The sequence below is a fragment of the Streptopelia decaocto genome, assembly GCF_964273445.1.
Source record: "Streptopelia decaocto genome assembly, chromosome: 16".
In the NCBI taxonomy this organism is placed as follows: Eukaryota; Metazoa; Chordata; class Aves; order Columbiformes; family Columbidae; genus Streptopelia; species Streptopelia decaocto.
In genome coordinates, this window is record NC_138671.1 from 11674417 (window position 1) to 11695465 (window position 21049).

Below are 21049 nucleotides of genomic sequence, written 5' to 3' on the forward strand. Positions count from 1 at the left end.
ACAGATGCATTGTTCGGGGGGGAAGAGCAAATAAAAGCAAAGGGAAAAGAAAACAAGCTATAAAATTCTCGGTAAAGCACAGAGCCCCGGCAACTGCTTCTTGATGTTCCCATGACAGCCCTGGGGAGAGGCAGGCAAGGGGTTGAGCTTTTGAAGTCCTTAAGTTGTCTTTTGCAAAGGCCCCTTGTTAAAATAGTCCTGTGTTGACATTAGGCCGCATATGGTGGAGGAATTGGACATCTCCCGGCAGGTTCCGTCACAGCACATGCAATCAAAGCAGAGGGGGACTTTTTGGTGTTTGACTAACTGGGCGTCAGGCTGGCCCTGTCTCAGCGGTGGGATGGAGATGTGGAGGCAGGGGTGAGGTTTGATCCACCTGTTCGGGGCTGCACACGTCCACAGAGCCTTGTGCTGCGGTACCGAGTACAGGAAGGAAAAGTCGGGGAAGCTAGGGAGGTCTTAAAAGGATGTTTGGAGTTCAGACACTCGTGTGTGTCAGAACTGGGAAGGTTGGGCAGGTGATGTTGGAAATCCCCGTTTCCTGGGGACAGAGGGTGCTCCTGGGGTGCTGGGAAGTGAGGGGTTTTCAGCATTCAGGGGGCTTTGTACCAAGCAATAGCATGATATGAAGCCCCCCCAGCGTGGGAGCGGGTGAGAAGGGGGATGAGCAGTGCTCGCACGGGGCAGGGTGCTTGTCACAGAGCTGGGGAGCAGCTGGGGGGTTGTACGTTGCTGTTTCCTAACCAGGAATGGGCTCCCTGCCCACACAGCCCTGCCTGCACCCGGCCTCTAATTCACATGAAGAGCAGGGAGGGGCAAAAGGCATATTTGTTGCAAATCATGATGGTGAAACAAGCTCTTGGTGAGCTCAGCTTCCCTTCACAAAAGCTGGACTCACCACATAACGCTGATCAAGGAGGGGGTGTGGGTTAGCAGTTGGCTTCCCCTAGCCAGAGGTGCCACCAGAGCATCCCATCCTGTGACACCTCCGTATGGTGGGGCACCCTGGGCAGGCCCTCCAGGGTGCCCAGCCCCAGGCACGCGGTCACCCACGGGATGGCACCTCTGTGACCGGGCACAGATGCTGATGGTCTCTGCTCTTGGCCTCTCACAGCCTGTAACTGCAACCTCCATGCCCGGCGGTGCCGCTTCAACATGGAGCTCTACAAGCTGTCGGGGCGCAAGAGCGGCAGCGTCTGCCTGAACTGCCGGCACAACACGGCGGGACGGCACTGCCACTACTGCAAGGAGGGCTTCTACCGCGACCTCAGCAAGCCCATCTCCCACCGCAAGGCCTGCAAAGGTACCGGGGCCGGGGTGGGATGGCTGGGACCTCACGGCTCCTTATAGAGTCATAGAATAGTTTGTGTTGGAAGGGACCTTCAGAGCTCCTCCAGTGCCCTCCCTGCCATGAGCAGGGACACCTTCACCAGCTCAGGTTGCTCAGAGCCCCGTCCAGCCTGGCCTGGGATGTCTCCAGGGATGGGGATGTCTCCAGGGGTGCCCACCTCTCTGGGCACCACTCCCACCCCTTTCTGCGGCTCCTGCTCCCACAGCTCTTGCTCTAACCAGACTCCTCCTGCTCCTCCCTCCCCCAAACCAACACCCTGAAATGATTTTTCTTGCCCCCATGTTCCCCGCCATCACCTCTCTCTGGTCTCCCCAGCCTCATGGTGAGGACAAGGCCACTGAAATAAAAAAGTCCTCGCTGCTGAGGACACCTTTAATTTTTTTCAGGTTTTATCACTTATAAATTGTGCTTCATCAGCACTAATAACCACAGCTGACTCGGTCATCACATATGTAAGGGCTGAGTTGCACAAAATCCCAGGTACAGGGTCCGATGTAGCGTCTGTAAATCAGCCTCCTCCAAACCCCGTCTCCTCCTGCCACCCTGGCCGGCAGCACTTAACCCACGCACAGAACATTTCACTGCTCAGGACGAGGCGAGAAGAGTGAAACGGGAAATAATTCTGAGGCCAGCAAACTGACTGGGTTTTTGAGGTTTCCTCTCCTGTGGCAGACGTGACGGTGAGCGGAGCCTCCGCCGGGCCGGAGCAGCAATAAGAGCAAACCTTGCAAAGGAACTCTTTTAACTCTCCTCTGTCTGCTGGAAGAGATGTAAATCCTGACCTGTGATGCAGCTAAGGGAATCAAGCAAACATTCACAACTCATGTTAGAAGATGCTGGGGTTTCCTGCAGAAAGCTTCAGCTCTTTTCTCTCTAAAGAATCATTTCAACAAGAAATGGAAAGAATTTTGACCCAAGCTGGGTATTTGTGGCTGGAAAGCTTTGAGTGCTCAGCATTTTCAGTTTTTTTAATGAAAATACTCTTTTTTTTTTTTTTTTCCCTCACTGAAAAGAGATGCTCTCTGCCAAGGAAGAAAAAGAAATTACTTCTTTAGATGGCCCTAGTCCCCCTTTTTTTTTTTCATCTTGCAAAAACTATTTCAATGAGCCATTTTCTGTCTGCTCTGCGCTGGGGCTGCTAACAAGCTCCAGCTTCATCTGAAGCTCGGGCTGGTGGGATGTGAACCCAGCCCGTGGCTCCGGGAGGGACAGGAGCTGCTGCTCCGGCGTCTGAGGAGGCAGAAGAGAGGGATGCAGGGGGGCTGAGCCGCTTCCGCCCCGTCCCCGACACCAGCATCCCGGCAGCGGGCTGCCCGCCATGTCTTTCCCCCAGTCCCGAGCGGATATGTCTTGTAATAAAATTCATATTTCTGCTTTCACAGCCGGGTTGTACCGAAGTAACAGCACATTAGGTTGAGCAAACAAAGGGAAATTGTGAAGGCGTGGGCTTCCATGCCGGGGGGCATCCATCCCCCGGGCAGCGGGTGCTTGCGGATGATGCCCAGAGCCTGATTCTCATTTACCTTCCTGCTCCCCAGAAAGGGTTTTGGGGTGCTGGGGAGAAGAGGGGAATTCCCACCCCTCTCCAAGCACAGCAAACTCCTTCCCATGGCTCCGGTTCATCCCGGCTGCCTCCCCAGCATGGGGGCCCTGGGGATGGGGTGGGATTCGGGGGAGCAAGGGGCTCTTTCCCTGTCACGGTGCATCCATAGGGATTCCAGTCCCCTGGGATCAGCACATGGAGCACAGAGCAGGGAGGGGATACTCAGCTGGAGGTCTTACCCCAAAATCACAGCCAGGTGGTACCTGCAGGAGGGACCTCAGAGCCATGCCGTGCCTCAGTTTCCCCAAGCTAGCACCCAGGAAGTTGCACGATGGCCTTCGCGAGGCACTCTGCAACAATTTAAATCTGAATTTCCCAGTTGCTGGGTCATTCACTCTATTAAATTCTCTTTGCAATTGTCCTTTTCTCATCCCCCTGCCTTCCCGAATCGCTCCCGCTCTTGAAATTTGAGATCGCCAAATTTAAATACTTCTCCAACCCCCCACAGTTTATAACAAAAATGCGGCTATTGGAGCTAACAGATACAAAGGTATGTGATAAATATGCTGCTGCATGAACAGCTCCCCGACTCGCAGGCTATTAGCACAATTTCACAGTAGCTGCAATGGTTTATTGTTGGCGTAATCCATCGTCCTATACAAAAGGGGCAAAATGAAGTTTCCTACAGCAAAGGCATTCCTTTGAAAACTCTCTTTCCTGAGCTGTTTATGACACAGGGGATTTTACGTTCCCTCTCTTTTTTTTCCCCCCATTCATGGACTGTTCTGAAATAATTGTTGAAAACAGGCGTTTTTTAAAAAACAAACCCTACCATCTAACAACTTCAGCCATTTCCCTATGGATAATAATATTAATTTATCATCTCACCAAGCCATCTGCTGATGGGCAAAGGTCTCCCAGAGTCTCATCTTGGCCAAGTGTGTTTAGAATTAAGGAATTAACCATCCTGTAGCATCTGCCATCTCCCTCACAACTGCCTGGCGCCCCATCTCCCCCAGCGGATTGTGTTTTCTCTCTAAGACTTGGTTCTTTCAACCATCGCATTGCTCCATTCATATCCCACATGTAACACATTTCAACAAATGAATATACAAGAGCAAAAATGCAGGTAACAGAGCAGCAGTGCCTTGTGAGCCTGTAGAGCACGCAGCACACTTACCCAGCCGCTAAGCCTGCGTGAGCTTGGGCAAACTCACAGTCAAAGTTCCACGGAAGAGCTGCCGAAGATGTGTTTGTATCAATCCAACTTCATTAATTCAGCCTAACACACCCATCCTGTTTTTCCTCTCACCTGTGTTTCTCATCTCTCACTCCATCCTATGTACCTCAATTCATAATGCATCTAACGCCAGAGAATTACAGAGGCAGGAGTTGCGTTATTTTAAATGGTTGGTTTTGATATTTATGCAAAAATCTCACACTGCTGAAATGTTTTCACAATGTTTTGTGCAATGTTTTTTAATAGCCAAACCTATAAAGACTTTTAATTATAAGATTTTTTTAGTGATCTGAAGTTGTCTTAGCAGCACGGGTGAAGGCGTAAGAAGCTGGGCCCTAAGGATGACTTGCACCCTGATGGTTAAGAGTGATGCAGCCATGCCATGTTGCTTGCCTGTGCATTTGCTTCCGTTTATTTTCTTGCAAAAAAAGAGGAAAGAAAGTTGTCGGTGATCAGAAGTGCCCTGTCACAGAGCATGGCATGGAGTCTGCAAACCGCGGGCAAAGGGCTTGATGACAGATCAAACCCACGGGTGCTGCACACAGCCAGGAGCTGTTTGGGCTGTGTTTGACAGAACAAAACCCCAGAGATAAGAAATTTTGCATTTTTGTCTTCAAAACCTCAGAACAAGGGCGAATTGTTCCTCTTTTCTTACTAATTTTTGTGAGAGTGAATGCTGAAGCCCTCCTGCCCATTCCTTCTGCTTTCCCTCTGCTCCAAATGATGTTGCAAGTGAAATTCCACATCTGGGTCCTGCAAACCTCCATCTGCTCCGCTCTGCCACGGACCCCTGTAAATCAGGGCCCTGATCTTTTGATTAAATTCGCTCCTGATATTTGCCAGATTATTGGCACTAATGTGATTCTATTGGAGCAGAGACTGCCGGGTTTCACAGCCCAGCTGTAAAACAGCTCTGCACTTTGGGGAAAGCATTTACACACTTTTTGATGAAAAGATGACAAATGATACACGTTACGAATGCACTTGTGCTGTGGCTGACAGTGTAAACCCCGTTATGGAGGGGCAGGATTTGGCCCCTTGCGAGGTCATATTCATTAGGACTCAGTGCTTTTGTAAAAATAATGGGATGGCCTGCCCCGTGCCACTGCAGCCCCGCGCCCATGCTGAGCCTGCAGACTGTTCCATCCACGTTGGAGGATTATTTCATAACTTGTGCAAAAATAAAAGCACTCCCAGCCTATCTCCCCATCCTGGCTCGTACCCACAGAAGCTCCAGAATTTGACCTTTGCTTTTTGGAGACAGTTTGGGTCCAAGCAGAGGCAGGTGAGTGCCATCCCCATGGGCTCAGCCTCTGCTCCTCAGTTTTGTGGATGCAGATGCAGATTTTCTTCCCAGCCAGCTGAGGGCATTTGGGGCGGGGGGGACTAATGCAGCTGAACCCCTTTGGCTCCTTGTGCTGCCTGGAGAGGGGAACAGAGCCCCTGGTGACAGGGACAGTGGGACAAGTCCCTGTCTCTATCCACTGACTATAGAGGGAGCTGCATGACCAGCTTAGAGCACAGAGCTCCTTTTGAAGCCAGGGGAGATGGAACCTCTCCCTGGAGGCCCACGGAGCAGCTGGGGTGCAGGAGGCAGCCGAGGTAAAACCCACATCGGATGGCAGAGCCTGAGCGTGGGCTGACTGCCACCAGCACACTGGTGTCCCAAGTTGGTGTCCCATGGGCCATGTCCCTGCGTGAGAAGGAAGACCAGCCTGTCCATGGTGCATCTTTGCAGGTTTCTGGTGTGGTCAGCATTCCTCTGGCCTTGGAGCTGTCCTAGGCCACCACAGTGCCCAATTCACAGTTCACACATCCCAAGGCCATAGGGATAGCCTGGCTGAAACCCCCAAACCAGGGCTTCCTGGGGCAGCAGGGCCACCAGCAGGGCTCCTGTCTCAAACCTTTCCTTGTCCCCAGCAAGCACCAGCTCCCACAGGGCCCCTCCTGTCACTGCAGGAACCTCGTCACTGCTGGGCGTCAGTGCAGGAGATCTGGCCTTGGTGTCGACCTTAGGAGGTCAAGTGCATCCCAAGAGAGATGTTCCTCTCTCCAAAGCAATCTCATTTTGATGCCTATATCTAGTGCAGCTCATTTGTGGTTTTACAAGGTGAAGTCCAAGGCAATACTTTCTATCAATTCCCCTCAGGGAGTTGACCTTAATTATCAAACTCCTTTTTTCGCTTTTCTTCCTCTTCGAAGACCAGATGGAGCGACCATGTAGATGAGAGATGAGCCAACGCGTAGTCCTGGCAGGGCTTGGATCGCATTCTTGTGCCCAGGCTTGGTTACCTCTGAGAAATCACATCACTGGAGAAAGTCCAACCTTTCAATGCACTGATCTGCCAAACACAGACCGTTTTCCCCACAGAGCGTGCTCTTCCACCACTGCAATAACAGTTTTCTATCTGTATTTCTATACTGCATTTGTTAGTGGCTGTGCCTCAGTCGCCTCCTCCCAACGGCCCCATAATTCTTTATATCGATATTATTCCAAGTGCTGAGCACTGATTTATGGTTTCTACATCTAAAACTTGTCATCAGCAACCCCCAGGCAGGCACAAACCAGTCGGGAAAGGTTTTTAGACATGCAGCTTTGAGCTGTCCCATGCAGACGGGCTGCTGCGTGGAAGTGTCCTGGGGCAGCGCCGGAGGCTGGAGCGCCATTGCCACCAAGGGCCACTGCCACCAAGTGCTACCACCTCCATGGCACCTCCAGGACCCAGGGCAGAGCTGCACCATCCACCCACTCAGGCTGGAAAGGTCCCGAAGCAAAGAAGGGACATGATCATTACAGAAACTCTTAAATTGTTTTGAGTTTGTAGTGTGAAAACACGGAAAAGGACTGTTTGTTTTTTGTGGGTTTTTTTTAACAAAGACTTGAGCTCAATGCAAGATGTCTACCTGGCCATGCCAGCTTTTAAACATCCACAATTTTAATGACATACGAGCAGCTACATCAGATTAAGCATCCACTTCTGTGGGAGCCAGAGCGGGCAGGGTTTGCTGTGTCGCAGCACTGGAATATTCCCGTGACAAACCCAGCGACTGAGACACTTTCCAATCGTTTCGAGCCAAGTGCGGCTCCACGTGCCAGCCTTCATCCTCTCCCCCTTCCAGCTCCGAGGATTTCTAATTAAGTCTGATTGATGGGAGCCATCAGCAAGGAACAACCCATGCGTGGGAGCCGTGCAGAGCCCTTTCCCCAGCCCAGGGCAGCCCCACCACCTCCCCACAGCACACGGGGGTAAGATGCACATTTAGGGACCACAGATCCCACGTTCCAGTTTCATGTTTGCAGCCGCTGCTGATCTGAAGCGGTCAGACTCTTCGCTCCTCTGCGTATCAGTCCTGGAGCTGATCTCCATTTTGGTGAAAATTAAGCAAGACGAGGGTAAAATCCTGCTGTCTGCTCTTCCCAGAAACTCATTGCTGGCTTTCTTCTCCCTCTGGCTCCCTCTGGGCCACCTCCCACCATACAGCTGCATTTAAACAGGTATTTTCATTCAGTGGAAGATGTCTTAGGCAGTCTGAGATTGAAACCTGGATGCTCAGAGAGAGGATGGAGGGCTGGTGGGACAACCCTGTGGGCTGGCAGGGCGCTGGGGTCTCTGCTCTGCCACAGTCTCCAGAAATTGGCTTAGAAAGTCATTAACCTAAAGGAAAAATAAAGCGGGGGCAGAGGGGGGGAATTTTTAAGAAGAGAGGAAAAAAAGAGAGAAGTTTGTGCCTGGTGATAAGATCAGAGTAAAGTCACCTCCATGCCAAAAACTTCCTTAGGCTGCAGCTGTCTTCAAGCTCAGGGAGGTCGATAATTTCACATATTGCTCCCAGCCAGGCACGTTTTTGCTGCGTGATTTGCCCCCCCTGCATTTCTGAAAAATCCCATCCTTGCAATGATGGTGCTTGGGCGGAATTTTATGGGGGAAATTTGGGGCCAAGCACCTTCAGTACTGCAGTTTAGGTTTGTTGTTTCAGCAGAAATACATCCCTAAGCAATTCTGAAGAGCAGGTTTGGAGTGCGGTTTGTCAGAAGTGGCAGAGTATGACACAACAGAGAGGAATTTGCACCCTATTATTAAAAAAAAACAGAAAAAGAAAGAAGACTAAAACTTAGTTCTCCATCACAAGTCTCAGACTAAGAACAGAAATTGCTGAATTCATTTGCATAGCCAGACCTTTGTGTATCTTCTAGACAGAGGAAAGAAAAGGAATAATTTGCCTTCTCCATGAATATTTTCAAGCTCTTGAGATAATTTTTTGCGTCAGGTCAGTTCTTGAGAGTGAAAAATCCTCCAGGCTCCCGGGTCCCGAACATTAAACCAAAGTTCAGTCCTGCTCACCTGCGTACCCTGTTCTGATTTTAAGCATACTAAGAAAAAAAGGCCTTTTTTTCTCATAGAGGAAGTTATCTTTTCCAGTTAAACATACACTTCTCAGAGTATCACAAACAGTGATCTGGATTTGTTAAACATACACTTCTCAGAGCATCACAAGCAGTGATCTGGATTTGTTAAACATACACTTCTCAGAGCATCACAAGCAGTGATCTGGATTAGTGCCCCAGGAGCTCCGACTGTGATTTTTTTGCAGACACTTGTGGTGTCAGGGACATTCTGTGGATGCTTTAGTGTCTGGTAAGGGCTGTGCACATCGAACAGATCCCCCTCCGCGGAGCTTTTCCTTGGGTTTCTCCCATCTACCAGCTGCCTGATTTTGTGAAGCTTGTGGCAACCTCATTATCTCGGAGACCTTTGCTGCGCTCCCAGATTTGATTTAAATATTATTAGTTGGAGAATATGCTTGTAGGAACCTCATTTCCTCAGGAGCCAGGCTAAAAATGCATCAGGAGGAGAAAAACTTTGACTTTGTTTTTCTTCAATAAAAGCCTTTTCCAGCCCACTCTTTCTCACGCAATGTCTCCCATGGGAGCAGGTTGAGCCTTATTTTGCTTCAGAGCTGCGAGGACCCTGTGTCCATGGGCTGCTACCCCACGGCTGCTGCCAGAGCTGCCCCAGGGGGGGTTTGACCAGACTTGCCATTTTTCAATGGAAAAATAGAAGCGGTGACATCCTCCACGACAAAACCCATCTCCTGCTGGTAAACCGGGGCGAAGGGAGCACCACTGCTCAGCACCCTCACTGCTCCCCCTGGGCAGTTCTGCTGCCATCACCCGAAAGGTGGAGCTCCGAGATAACAGGGGAATTCTCAACAATTTTTTTTAACAAGAGGAATTTTGAGCGTTTTGGAAAGCGCTGCCATAATTGTCTTATTGTCTGTATCACTCATGCCTGCCCAAAAGGTGGATTTATTACTGTGGCTCAAAGCCCCCTCCGGATTAGCGGCGACTCTGGCTCAGTGGAGGCTTTGTGGGCCCCGGCTGTTACTTGTTACGAAGAAGACAAAGACAAGGTCTAATCTGTGAAATTTGGCCCAAACCGCAGGGCGCCAAAGCCCTTGGCTTCCCCGAGTGCCAGTTCGGGAGGAAGAAACGGGAGAGCCCTGAGAAGCGGCGCGGGAGGAGGGACGCTCTGAAACACCCAGAGATTATTTGCCTTTGCCTGATAAAAGGGGGAATTCATTTTCTGCTGGCAAGAAACCTTTAAATCTCCAAGAGAATGTGCCGAGGGACATTGTGCGTGAACACGATCCTTTGGAGAACTAAATCCAGTTCACAATATCGCAGACAAGCTGACGATCTCGTTGCAAAGCGGTTAACAGTTAATATTTAAAGCCATTATTAGTATTCAGAGTTAACACGGGGACATTTCAACCTCTGCTTTTGGTTAGCAAACTAGCTGGGGCCAGGCTGGGTGGGTACATGTTAAATAACACAGTTTCTCTTCCCCGTGACATGAATCAGTGGGGTTTTCAGGAGGAGATGCTCTGCCGTTAAACGCACTATCACCATCCCCGCAGGATCCCATCCCAGAGCCAGCAGGAGCCTCTCGGCACTGCTCGGGTGCACAGATATTACATCAGAACCCTCCTCACCCACGGACAAATCCCCAGGGTAGGTCTCCGAAGGAAGGAGCACCGCTTGTTTCAAAGCAAATCTGCTAAAATAGCTCTGTCCAGGTCAGGTCTTCCGCAAGCTCCAAGACGGGGGTCACGTCTGAGATGGGCTAAAGCTACGGGGGGACAATTGGTCTGTACCCGAGTTACCCAAGACAAAGATAACCACAACTACAAAAAGTTTGCTTAAGCAGTAATATCTGAACCATACCTCTAAATACTAAACCATAAGACTAAGTGCAATGTGTTTACTGCATCAGGATGAGGCAGGCTGCGTTACTGAAGCAACAGGCAGATTTGAGTCGAGTTGTTTTGACGTTTTGCTGTTTAAAGTCCTGTCAGAGTCAAAGCATCCACACAACAAGTTGGATTTTGGTGCGTTTTTTTCCAGCAGAAAGCTTCCGTAGCCACAGTTTTTACTCCAGTTGGAGTCTTCAGAGGAAAGAAGGAAAGCAACCAAAGGAAGGCAATTTTGGCCATGATTCTGGAAAAGCATTTAAAAGCATGGTTAAATATAAATGTGTACCTAAGGCATAGTAGCTATGTGCGACTTAAATTCATATTTAAAACTGAGCGAGATTCCTGAAGAAGCTTCTTTTTCAACATAGGAACCTTCATCAATGACTATTGCAAATTAAGGTGTTTTCTTCCAGTTTAATGCATTGATGTTTTTCTGCTTAGTCCACGGCGTAACGTAAAGCGGTCACGCTTTGGGCTTTTCAATCTGGAAGCCCGACGACGTATGTTATCATTGCAGATACAGTGTGACAGGAGGAAATCTGGATGCCCCGTGAAATCAAGTCTTTTTTTGTTGTTCAGTCAAATGGATTTTTCATCCTTCTGAAAACCTCCCAAGGAAACGGCTTCCCCGAAAACAGGAAGATGCTAATTCTCAAAAAATGCAGGTCCTTTCAGATACCTTCTCAAAAAAGGTCACACTTGAGGAGAGCTAAGCCTGGAGATTTATCCCTCTGTTTACCTTTCAACACACGTGTGCGGGGGAAGATTAGCAGCTGGGAATACCTCCCACCAAAATTCAGGGGTGGAAAAATATTGGCATTTTTGTCATGCTATTTGTCAGCCTTCAGGGGGCCAGAGACATCCCCAGGAGTTCAACCACTTTTCCAGGGCATTTTACATCCTTTCACGCACGATCCTAACGTTTGCTTTTGGGTATTTTTTTAGTCCCAAACCAGCCAAATCTGAGGCGAAGCAGAGAAATGTGCTGTTGCCTGTGCGTTGGTTCGCCTCAGCAGATTCGTGCATATAGTAGTGACTTGTCTTGGAAGCCTCAGACAGAGATATAAAACTCCAGGACAGGCAGTTTTGCAATAGCACATCCCCAGGGGAAATCTCTTCCTAACTGCAGGCAGTTAGTAGCTGGCTTGGAGTGCTTATATCCGTATATATATTAATCCCAGCTAATGTAACTACAGATGTTCTCATTCATAGGCCTATCTAATCCTGTTGGGCCTTTGCCATGGTGTCTCGTAGCATGAGTTCTACGAGTTAATTACGTGTGCTGCAAAGCAGCGTTTCCTTTTATCAGTGAAAAAGGTTGCCTTTTAAACGCCTTGAATGTCCCTTTGTTCCTGTATTTTGAGGACCAGTGAAGAGGAGCACCTGTCTGACCTTCTCGGCGCTGTGCATTACTTGGCATCCCTCCATCGTCTCTTGGCAAAGCATTTCTAATCTTCTCCCTCGCCCTCGGATGGGTGCCTCTCCCTGCCTTTCACTCCGCTTTCCCAGCTGAGGACGTACTATTGATTTCTAGAGTGGCATGATATTATATTCAGTGTCACTCTCTACCCCTTTCATAACGCAACCGACTATCTCACCGCTCTTCTGAGCTCCATCGCAATCAGCCAGATGTTTCATTGACTCCCAGATCTTTTCCTGGAGTGGCTGCAGTTAATTGGGACCCTTCAGCCTGTATGCGCCATCCTGTTCCCTCCTTCCCATTACCCATCCTTCTGCGCGCTGGTTTCTGTCTGCAACCCCCTCACCCATTTGGCCAGCTTGGGGAGGTCTCCCAAAGAACTACATGGTCTCCTCTGGACTAGTCAAGCTGAACGTGATCACCTAGAAACACTATTAACTCCCTGCTTTCCAGGTCATGGCTAGTACATAAGAAAAATCAGTATTTTGGGGCAGAGGCACCCTCTTTGCTACACGCACTCCCCATTAAAACCTCCCCATATACCCCTGCTCCTTGTTTTCTCCTCCACAGCCAGGTTTTTGAGCAGAAATAACTTCATTTTTCACTGGTTATCTCTGTCACAGACACTCGGCGAAGATTTTTCTTAAAGATTTTCTGAAAGAACTAAATCGTGACAGTTATCTTCCTTCCCCCAATGCTGTGTAAACTAACAGACTAAATACACATTGTTTTCTTGCACCAGCATCATTCCTGTTTGCTCCTCTCACATCTCCCTGCACCACTGCATCCTTCTCTTTGGGGTGATGCTTTTAAGCAAGGCATTGAGGATAAAGAGGATAAATCGGCTGCTGTGCTCCTTTTTCTCTCTACCCGAGTCCCAGGCACCCTCCTTTCCTGATCAGTGAGGTTTTCTTAGCTCTGCTGCCTCACGTCTCTGCTCAGCACAGAGAGCTGCCGATATTCGGCACTGCGGTGGGTGACAGGCAAACACTTGCACCCAGGGAGGTCCAGGCACGAGAACATGGTTTGTGACCAAAAATGCTCCCAACAGAAAGGCACTGAGGGTGTCCAAGGGGTGTTTGCATCAATCACATCCCCTTTGCCATTCTAGTGCAGCCTTTCTTCTGTTTAGGGTCACAACCCAAAGGAATTTGAACCATACTAGAAAAATCAGTATCAGCCACCAGCAGTCCAGCTACTCCATGGCTGGGGAAGGAGAAGAGCCTGTAATTACTGGCTGCAAGTGTTTGCACTGGCCAGGGAACTGCAAATTGCCTTTAATTGCTCCTAATTGCTGGCACTGCTTCAGTTCCTCTGGGACAGGGACAGCGAACATCTGCAGACACTGCTGGGCCCACCTCCTGCCCCCCACACCAGGAGGGCTGAGCTGCTGCTCATTTGGAGAGTTTTCTGGAAGACAGCAAAGTCAAAATGGGGTCAGGCGTTGGAGAACCGGAGTGCGGGCACCTGAGGCACCGTCCTGTGCTGCGAGAGCTGGGGACCAGTGGCAGAAAGCACAACCCTACACCCAGAGGGGATTTACTCCGTGGCACATTGGAAGGATCGATCAGCCATCACCTGCGGGTTCCTCCTGCTGAGGTCCCGGGCCAAGTGTTGGTGATTCCCACCTCCTCCGACACTGCTCTGCTCTGTAACCTTGGGCACATCACACATGCCCATGGGGACACGGCTGCCACCTGGGCTGCAGAGCCCTGAGGGGAGAGAATAGACAACCTCAGACAGATACGGCTGTAAAAATAACCATGGCAGCCTCGGACACGCTGTGCTGAGGCATTACCTCATGAGGGAAGGAAGCAGCAGCATCGCTATTTATTTATGTGGTGTCCAAAAGAGAGCTCTGTGCTCTGCAGCCCATCCTCTGAGAGCCTGATTCTGTAAATCTTACTCATCACGAAGACTTTTTTCCCCTCTCCTGTCCAAGCTGGCCCACTGAAACCAGTGCAATGCGTTCACATGGGGGAGAATTACTCACAGGATGGGGGTTTGCAAACCAGCTCTGGGGACGCCTGAAACAGGAGGCATGTTCCTCCCCATCCTCCTGCCCTTTGCCTCTCCTTGTGTAACCCTTCCCTGATTTGTTTCTTTTTGTGTTAACTCCTGCCTCTCTGCTCTTCTTTCACTCTGTTCCTTCTGCAGGCTCTTGCTTAATGTATTTTTATTTCCTCTGCCCCAGCAATACCGAAGCCGTCCCTTGGGGCTGCAGCCTGCAGGTTTTCCCACCGAAACGTCACTGCTCTCTGTGCTCACCACCAGACACACTGATTTCATGTTACAACAGAGCTGTTGAATCTTTTCTGATCAAAACTGGGTTTGATTAACAGAACATTTTCCTCTACAGGCAGGTTTGCAAATGGCTGGTTCCCAGGGGCAGCTGAAGGTGGAGGGGAAAAAGCGCCAAACCCCCAAATCAGAAGTGTTAGAGAAGAAGGGGAAAAGAAGCAGAAGTTTTGTTGTTGCTGTTTTTTTCTTTAATTGTTGTTTTTCTTTCTCCGTCCCATGTGAAAAATCATGGGGTTTTGGCAAGGCTCAGTCTTTTCCCATCCAGTGCTGGCAGAGCCAGGGGACAGTGGCAGTTTGCTCGTGCTCTGGGTGGGGTGACCCATGCAGGGACATGGGGACATCCCAGGGCAGGGGAGCTCCAGGCACCATTCAAACCCTGTTGGAGGGGAACAGACCGGGAGCTGCTGCCCAGTACAGGTCAAACCGGGCAATGCTGGTGGAGGGAGCAAGATGGTGCTGGGACGGGTTGGAGAGAAGCTCCAGCCAAACACCAAAACCTCCACACCTGACACAACTGAACACTGGATGTGATCTGTTGTCCCCATATTTCGGGTGTCTCAGAGCAAGGGGGCAAGACAAGCCAGTGGGGTGCCAGACAAGCCAAGAAGCATTGGAGGGTCCAGCACAAACCCTCTTGGGAGCAATCTGCTCAGTCTGGGGAGCTTGGGGTGCTTGAAAGCCAAGCCCAGCCGCTGGAGCCCACAGAGACGTCCTGTCCTGACTCCCGGGGCAGCTCCCCCCAGGTTTTGGGCAGTGGGGCAGGTTTCCCCCAAGCCCTCTCTCTGGCAGGCGGCTCCCGAGGGGCAGCAGGGGCGCAGGATCAGTGCTGCCCGGGAGGGCTCTGCCTGGCTCCTTCCCAGGGATGCGGCACAAGAGCAGGAACACTTCCCTGCCTGCCCTGCCACCGCTCAGCAGGGGCAGACCGCAGTCTGGCACGGCGCTTGCAGCTCTTAGAAATCAGGGCTGTTAACAAATGTGCGAGGCCGTAATCCTTTTGGAGCAGTGACGATAACGAGCCCCGATGCTTGCTTTTTCTTTTCTTTTCTTTTTTTTTTTTTAACCAAACAGCTGCGCCGGTAAGTCCCACTGTGGGAAATGAGATGGTGAATGATTTCAAGTGCAGTATTTACATCCCCTGCCAAACCCTTCACATCTGCCCAGCTCTGCCGTCAAGACTCCATCCATCTGGCCGGGAACAGCAGGTCCTCCAGCCTGCCTGCACCCCACAAGGGCATTTCCTTCCTGCCCCGGTCGTGCCAGCTGCCAGGGATGCTGCTCAGCGGGAAAGGGCTCGAGCGAAAGCCCTGAAAGAAGAGTGGTGGGGTTTTGGTTTCGTTTTTTTTGTAGTGCACGTGAAATGAATTCCCAGCTTCTCTGAAAGCAATTACTTCCTGCCTGAGATCTCCTGTGCTGAAAGAGTGGTGAAACATTCTTTGATTTTTTACTTCTTCCTTACAGCCCTGCCGCTGCTCCGGAGCCCGGGGGGTGAACCGGCTGGGGTGGGGCAGCAGGTGCTGCGGCTCCTGGGGTCACCCCGGCATTGCTGCCTTTCCCGTTCCTGTCCTCTTCCAGCCTGGCAAACTCTTTCTTGGTCACAGCATCTGTGGGATGAGGTGGTTGCAGCATGTACACTTGGGTGTCCTCGAGCAGGGTCTCAGACACCCCATGCTACTGCCCTTAGTCTGTAGAGCCAAGAGCACCCATTGATGTCCCGGATGAGATGTCCTGGATGAGGTGTCCTGGCTGCAGTTCCATCTCTGCAGCAGGACAGGCTGTGGCTGGGCCATCCCCCTTCTGGTGCTACCACCTCTGCACCCAAGTGACACCCATGTACACCCCCTCGGCCAAATGCCACCTCTGTATCCGGTCAGTGTGGTCGCTGGCTGGACAGGACATGTGCTGGAGGTCCAGCACTGGCTGCAGAGAAGGCGAATTCGTGCCAAGAGAGCCGCTGGCAACCCATGGTTCCCTCCCTGCTCCCCAATGACCCTGTGACGCTGCCTGCACCCTCTGTCCTCTCCCCTGACCCTCTTGTTGTGTGTTCCCCCCACAGAGTGCGATTGCCATCCCGTGGGCGCTGCCGGCCAAACCTGTAACCAAACCACGGGCCAATGTCCCTGTAAAGACGGCGTCACCGGCATCACGTGCAACCGATGCGCCAAAGGCTACCAGCAAAGCCGCTCTCCCATTGCCCCCTGCATAAGTAGGTGGATTGCTCTTTTGATGTCTGTAGATTAGAGATATTAACCTTTATAACCCTGCAGGAGCTGCTGCCCAGCCGGGGTGGCTACTAACCCCACGGAATACATGCCAACAACTTGTGTGGCAGAGCTGCCTGGGTACCCCTGCCAGCCGCACTGCATATAATCCAAAATTCACGCCCTGGCTTCCAAGTAGCTCACCCACCATGTTGGGTATGTTGTGTGAGCGCAGCTATAACCCAGTTTGTCAGTAACCCTAAGGAAAGCTGTGGTTTTGCTTTGGAGAGCTGAGGTGCCCTGAGAGCACATTGGCTTTGGGGTACATCAGATCTGGATGCTTAGGGTAAAGTGCTACAAACAGATTTTTCTCCCCAAAATCAGGCTGTGCTTATCTGGCACAGAGCTCAAATCAGAGGAGCTGCTGTTTGATGGAGCTGCCAACACTGTAATGCGGCCGATAACACCTGCCTTGCTGAAGGGAATCTTGCACTCACACAACTCACTCAGAAACATGGGCTGGTTTACTGTTTGCTTTTTAATTTACCTTCCCAGGGCTGCTCCCATCCTCTGCTCCTAAACCAGCACCAAGCACCAGGTGCAGCTCCCAAAGCCTCTCTGGTGCAGCATTTGCCTTGCAAACGTCCACATTCCCACTTGGTCCCATCAAGCACCCACTGTCCCGGCAGGGCATGTTTTAGCCTCTCTGCTGCCTGTTGGTTGTGCTGTTGTTGGATCATTCAGTAGCTCATGCATCTTGCAAGAGACATCTCCACCTGCCCTACCGAAATGAAGCGTCAGAATTACGGTGCTTGGCACCCTCTCGAGGTTGACTCTCTGCTGCCAAAAGGAGAAAAAAGGCCCACGGGAAAGGAAAAGTAAAGGTTGTAAGAATCAAGTCTTTGCTGGGAACCCCCAGTCTGCTCCCGCCTTGTCCCCTGGCAGCATTTGCCTCTAAGGATGGCCATTGTCAAATTATAGGGCAGATACCCTTTCTCCACCTTCTCCTGCTGAAAAAATCATACATTCCAGGGTGGTTTTTGGTCACTTGAGATTCATTCTTCCTCATGTCGCAATGGGACAGCAAGAGCTCAAACCAGATGCTTGTTTCCCCAAGATGCTACAGTCATGGCTCCGGTATGCTCTGCAGCAAGTATGCACAAAGGTTTATCATTAATCATTCCCCAGGGCCATGGTAAATCAGAGGGTAAATTGTTCCTTGCATCACCTCCCTTGGGATTCATTGCACTAAATAAAGACAGACACAGAATTTCAACATGATCCAAGCAGGCGTTTGGAGCCGGACTGTGCTCTCGCCAGCTGTCGACCCGGCGTGCTCGAGGCTGCCCTGGGCTGGCCCTGCAACCCGGCCGCTGTCCCAGCACCCACGACAGCCCCTTACTTCTGTGTCACAGCAAAACACCCTTTCCAAGCCCCACAATGTTTGGTTGAAACATTTTGCAAGTATTGCTCTGGCCTGGCTACCAAGCTGCTGTGCAGTTGTTGGGAGTTTGGTCTGCACGTATGATGCTAAAGCAATTCAAGTGAGGATATGAGCAACTCACAATTCTCTCACTCTAGAAAAACCCAAACCAGCATATTTCAGTTTTGAAAAGTGTCAGTCAGCATATCCTATGTGTGGAGGGGGATGTAGTTCACAGATATTTTATACATGAGTTGTGGGGGACGCTTGCTCTCCATCCCTACCCACGGCTGGCACTGGGAGGACAGAGGTACACCCCAGCTAGAAGGGACTGTCCACCTTGTCTGCAAGAGCAGTTACTCTCTGATTTACCACTTCTTAGACTTTTCTTGTCCCAAAGATTTATAGTCCTGCAAAAATCACCTCGTGGGGAGTGAACAGGACAGCAGTGGGGTGTCCGCACTGCAGCCCATGTCAGCAGGCACCAGCGCCCGTCCAGCCGCCAGCTTGGGGAGGGCTGTGCTGGCTGCTCACGTGCTGCCTGACGGTGCACTGTGTGTTTCACATGGGTTTGTGCCTGTGTTTGATTGCATGAGGGTGAACGACTCAGAATGTCATTTAATGCTACTTGGGCTGCACCCCTATGAGCTGTTGTCTGCAATGCAGACAGACCCCAGCAAACCCTGCCTCCATGGCCAGGTGGGCTCCTGAGAGCAAAAGCAGAAGGAGGCAGACGCTGATCCCCAGCTCATGCCTAAATTCCACTTTCAAAATGGGCTTGTAGAGTGTTCCCCCACCAGGATTCCCAGGGACGCACAGAAATGGCAGCACTGTACCCTAAATGTGCAAAAGATGTTAGTAATGAGAGCTGCAGATGTGCACTGGGGAAAAGAGATCATCTTGCCAAAGTTGTGACCATAAAATGTCCTTCATCTGCTGTCCATCCTTTTTAACATCAACAAACACAGTCAGACTTGGGCATGAAGATCCAGAACATGATGTGGTTTCAGCTATGCAAAGCCAGCCCCAAATCAAAACCAGAGATTGTTGCATTGGCACCAGATATATTTGTGTTTCCTTGAAATGTGTGACAAAACACTTGCATCCCGGCAGATAGATGCAACACTTTGCCTGCATTCTATCTGCCGCGAGAGGGGTGGTAGCGCTGCCTCAGACTTGGATGGACGCAGCAGCTGGAAGGGACAGCGCGGGGACAGGGGAGGACAGTGATGTTCCCGTTGCTGGTCACACCACCCTGTGCACCCACCAGCCCCGCAAGAGCATCCCTCACCCTGGGGTGCAAACAAGAACCCAGCAACTGCAGCAGGTGGTGTCTGGGCACCATGAGCATTTGTGGCTGGGACACGATATTAATTATCTGGCTGTCTGTATATTTTTTTATTTTTAGCCACCAGCTCAAATTTTTGGTTTAAAAACCCTTTCCCACACCCTCTTGTGGGGCCCAGTTCCCAGGGGGTCCGGTCCTGGTGTGCCGGTTTCTGAGGCTCTCGCAGGGCTCCTTGCTGGAGGACAATAGTTGGGAAACATCCCTTGCTGGTAGACGTGGTTTGGAAGGGAAAATGTGGTGTGTGCAGGGACTGGGCTCTTTGGGATCTGGAATAACACCTCCTTTTTTTGTCTGCTCTCATTCTCTGTCTGCTTCTCGCTGTCCTGCACAGAGATCCCTGCCGCCCCCCCCACCACCACCGCCAGCAGCACGGAGGAGCCTGCAGGTACGCTGTCTCTTTTAAAATCACCTTGATGGTCAATGTCTTTTGAGTAATTGTCTGCCTGAGATGAAGTTGCCTTAAATTAATACATAAATTCTGTTGTTTGCACTGGGACAAGCCGTTTGCTTTTCTGCCCAAAATGTCTGAGTGTTTGAAACAAAGTGCTGCATCCCAAGAGATCGGGGGTTCTGGGAGCACATGGGAGTGTAGACAAAATGCAAAAAGATTTTCCCAAAGGTGTTAAATCTGTAAGCACACAGGGGATACCCAATATGGAACCAACACTTCATGGTAAGAGGTAAGAACTCATTGCTGGTTGATTATTAAAGTTTAGCAGTTACCTTCTCAAGAGGTAACAGTTCTGCCAAGTTTTTCTGCTGGACAAGGACTGGAGAACCAAAAATCCTCCAAAAGAGAAAAAAAGCCCTGAGTGTTTCTTACTGCTGCATATGAGCATTTCCGTTATTTGCCTAGACCTGTGTATTTCTTGTGCTAAGCAACCTTAGGTGCTGATGTGACCTTTGTACGTTATAGTGACATGTCTCATGTCTGGCTTGTCCCCCAGCCTGCAGATTCCTGCGCTATTTGAACAGCACCGTGACTGTGAGGGACACGGGGTGTAAAGGCTGTTTATTTTTGCCTCAGCAGTGTAGGAAGGTTCATAAATTAAGGGTTTTGTACTAAAAGTGATGGGCGTCACCTTGAGCTGAACTCTGAGCCGAGGCTGGCCCTGCGGCAGCACGTCTCACTCAGCTGCGTGCTCAGGAGCTCCTCAGGGCTGGAAACCCAGCCAGCAAAGGGACTTTGGTCCCCTGTGTCACGGGAAGGTGAAGCCCAGGGTTTTCTGTGGGGCTGATTTGAAGGCCAAGTTCGGACGCCTGTAAACACAGCAGCAGCAACTCTTGTGTTTGAGTGTTTTCTCTTGAGCTGGTACGAGCAAGAAGTATCTCACAGCCTCAGATTTCTGTCTAGTGCTTCTTGTGTGCTTCTTAAGGTGTCTCTGCTGATCTGCAGGGCTGAGAGGAACAGGAAGAGACCAAAAGCCTGCCTCAGCCAACGTGCTTCCAGCTCAAGTGCCGGTCCGCAGCCTTTTTGCTGCTTGGCCTCATAAATTAGGTGCCAACATGAGATGTGAGGCTTGGCGAGTCCATCACAATGAAGTATTGGGAATAGAGACTGGCCCACCTAACATGAAGCTGAGCAGGGGCAGGTTGGGGGTGTTCAGCCTGGAGAAGAAAAGGCTCTTGGGAGATTTTATTGTGGCCTTTCAGTGCTTCCACGCTCCCCCAGGTGATAACAAACCTGAGCATTGCTTAAATGCAAAAGCTCAACAGATGAAGTACCAGAATTCTCACTATTTAGCAGGGACTTGCAGACTAAATGTTCTGTCTCATGGCCTCGGAACACTGAGATTTTTATGCTCCGCACCAAGATCCGGCTGTTCCTCCCCCTCGTAGCCTCCCAAACCCGCTCTGTTCTCAGCCTGCAGCAGGAGTGGCAGAGCAGACCTCTCGCGCCATGATGCCACTGGGTTTGTCACAGGCTCTGCCAACAAATGTGGATGTTTGGCAGCCGAGGAGACGCAGAC

At 50.7% G+C, this 21049-nt stretch overlaps 1 protein-coding gene across 1 annotated transcript in view; it reads left to right on the plus strand.

The window, feature by feature from the left end:
• Nucleotides 1–21049, plus strand: part of NTN1 (netrin 1) — a 99451-nt gene that overhangs the window by 52539 nt on the left and 25863 nt on the right. Inside the window, exons 2-4 of the mRNA XM_082067247.1 lie at nucleotides 1115–1303; nucleotides 16164–16313; nucleotides 19411–19464. Of these exons, the coding sequence (XP_081923373.1) occupies nucleotides 1115–1303; nucleotides 16164–16313; nucleotides 19411–19464 (393 nt within the window). The remainder of the gene's footprint in view (nucleotides 1–1114; nucleotides 1304–16163; nucleotides 16314–19410; nucleotides 19465–21049) is intronic.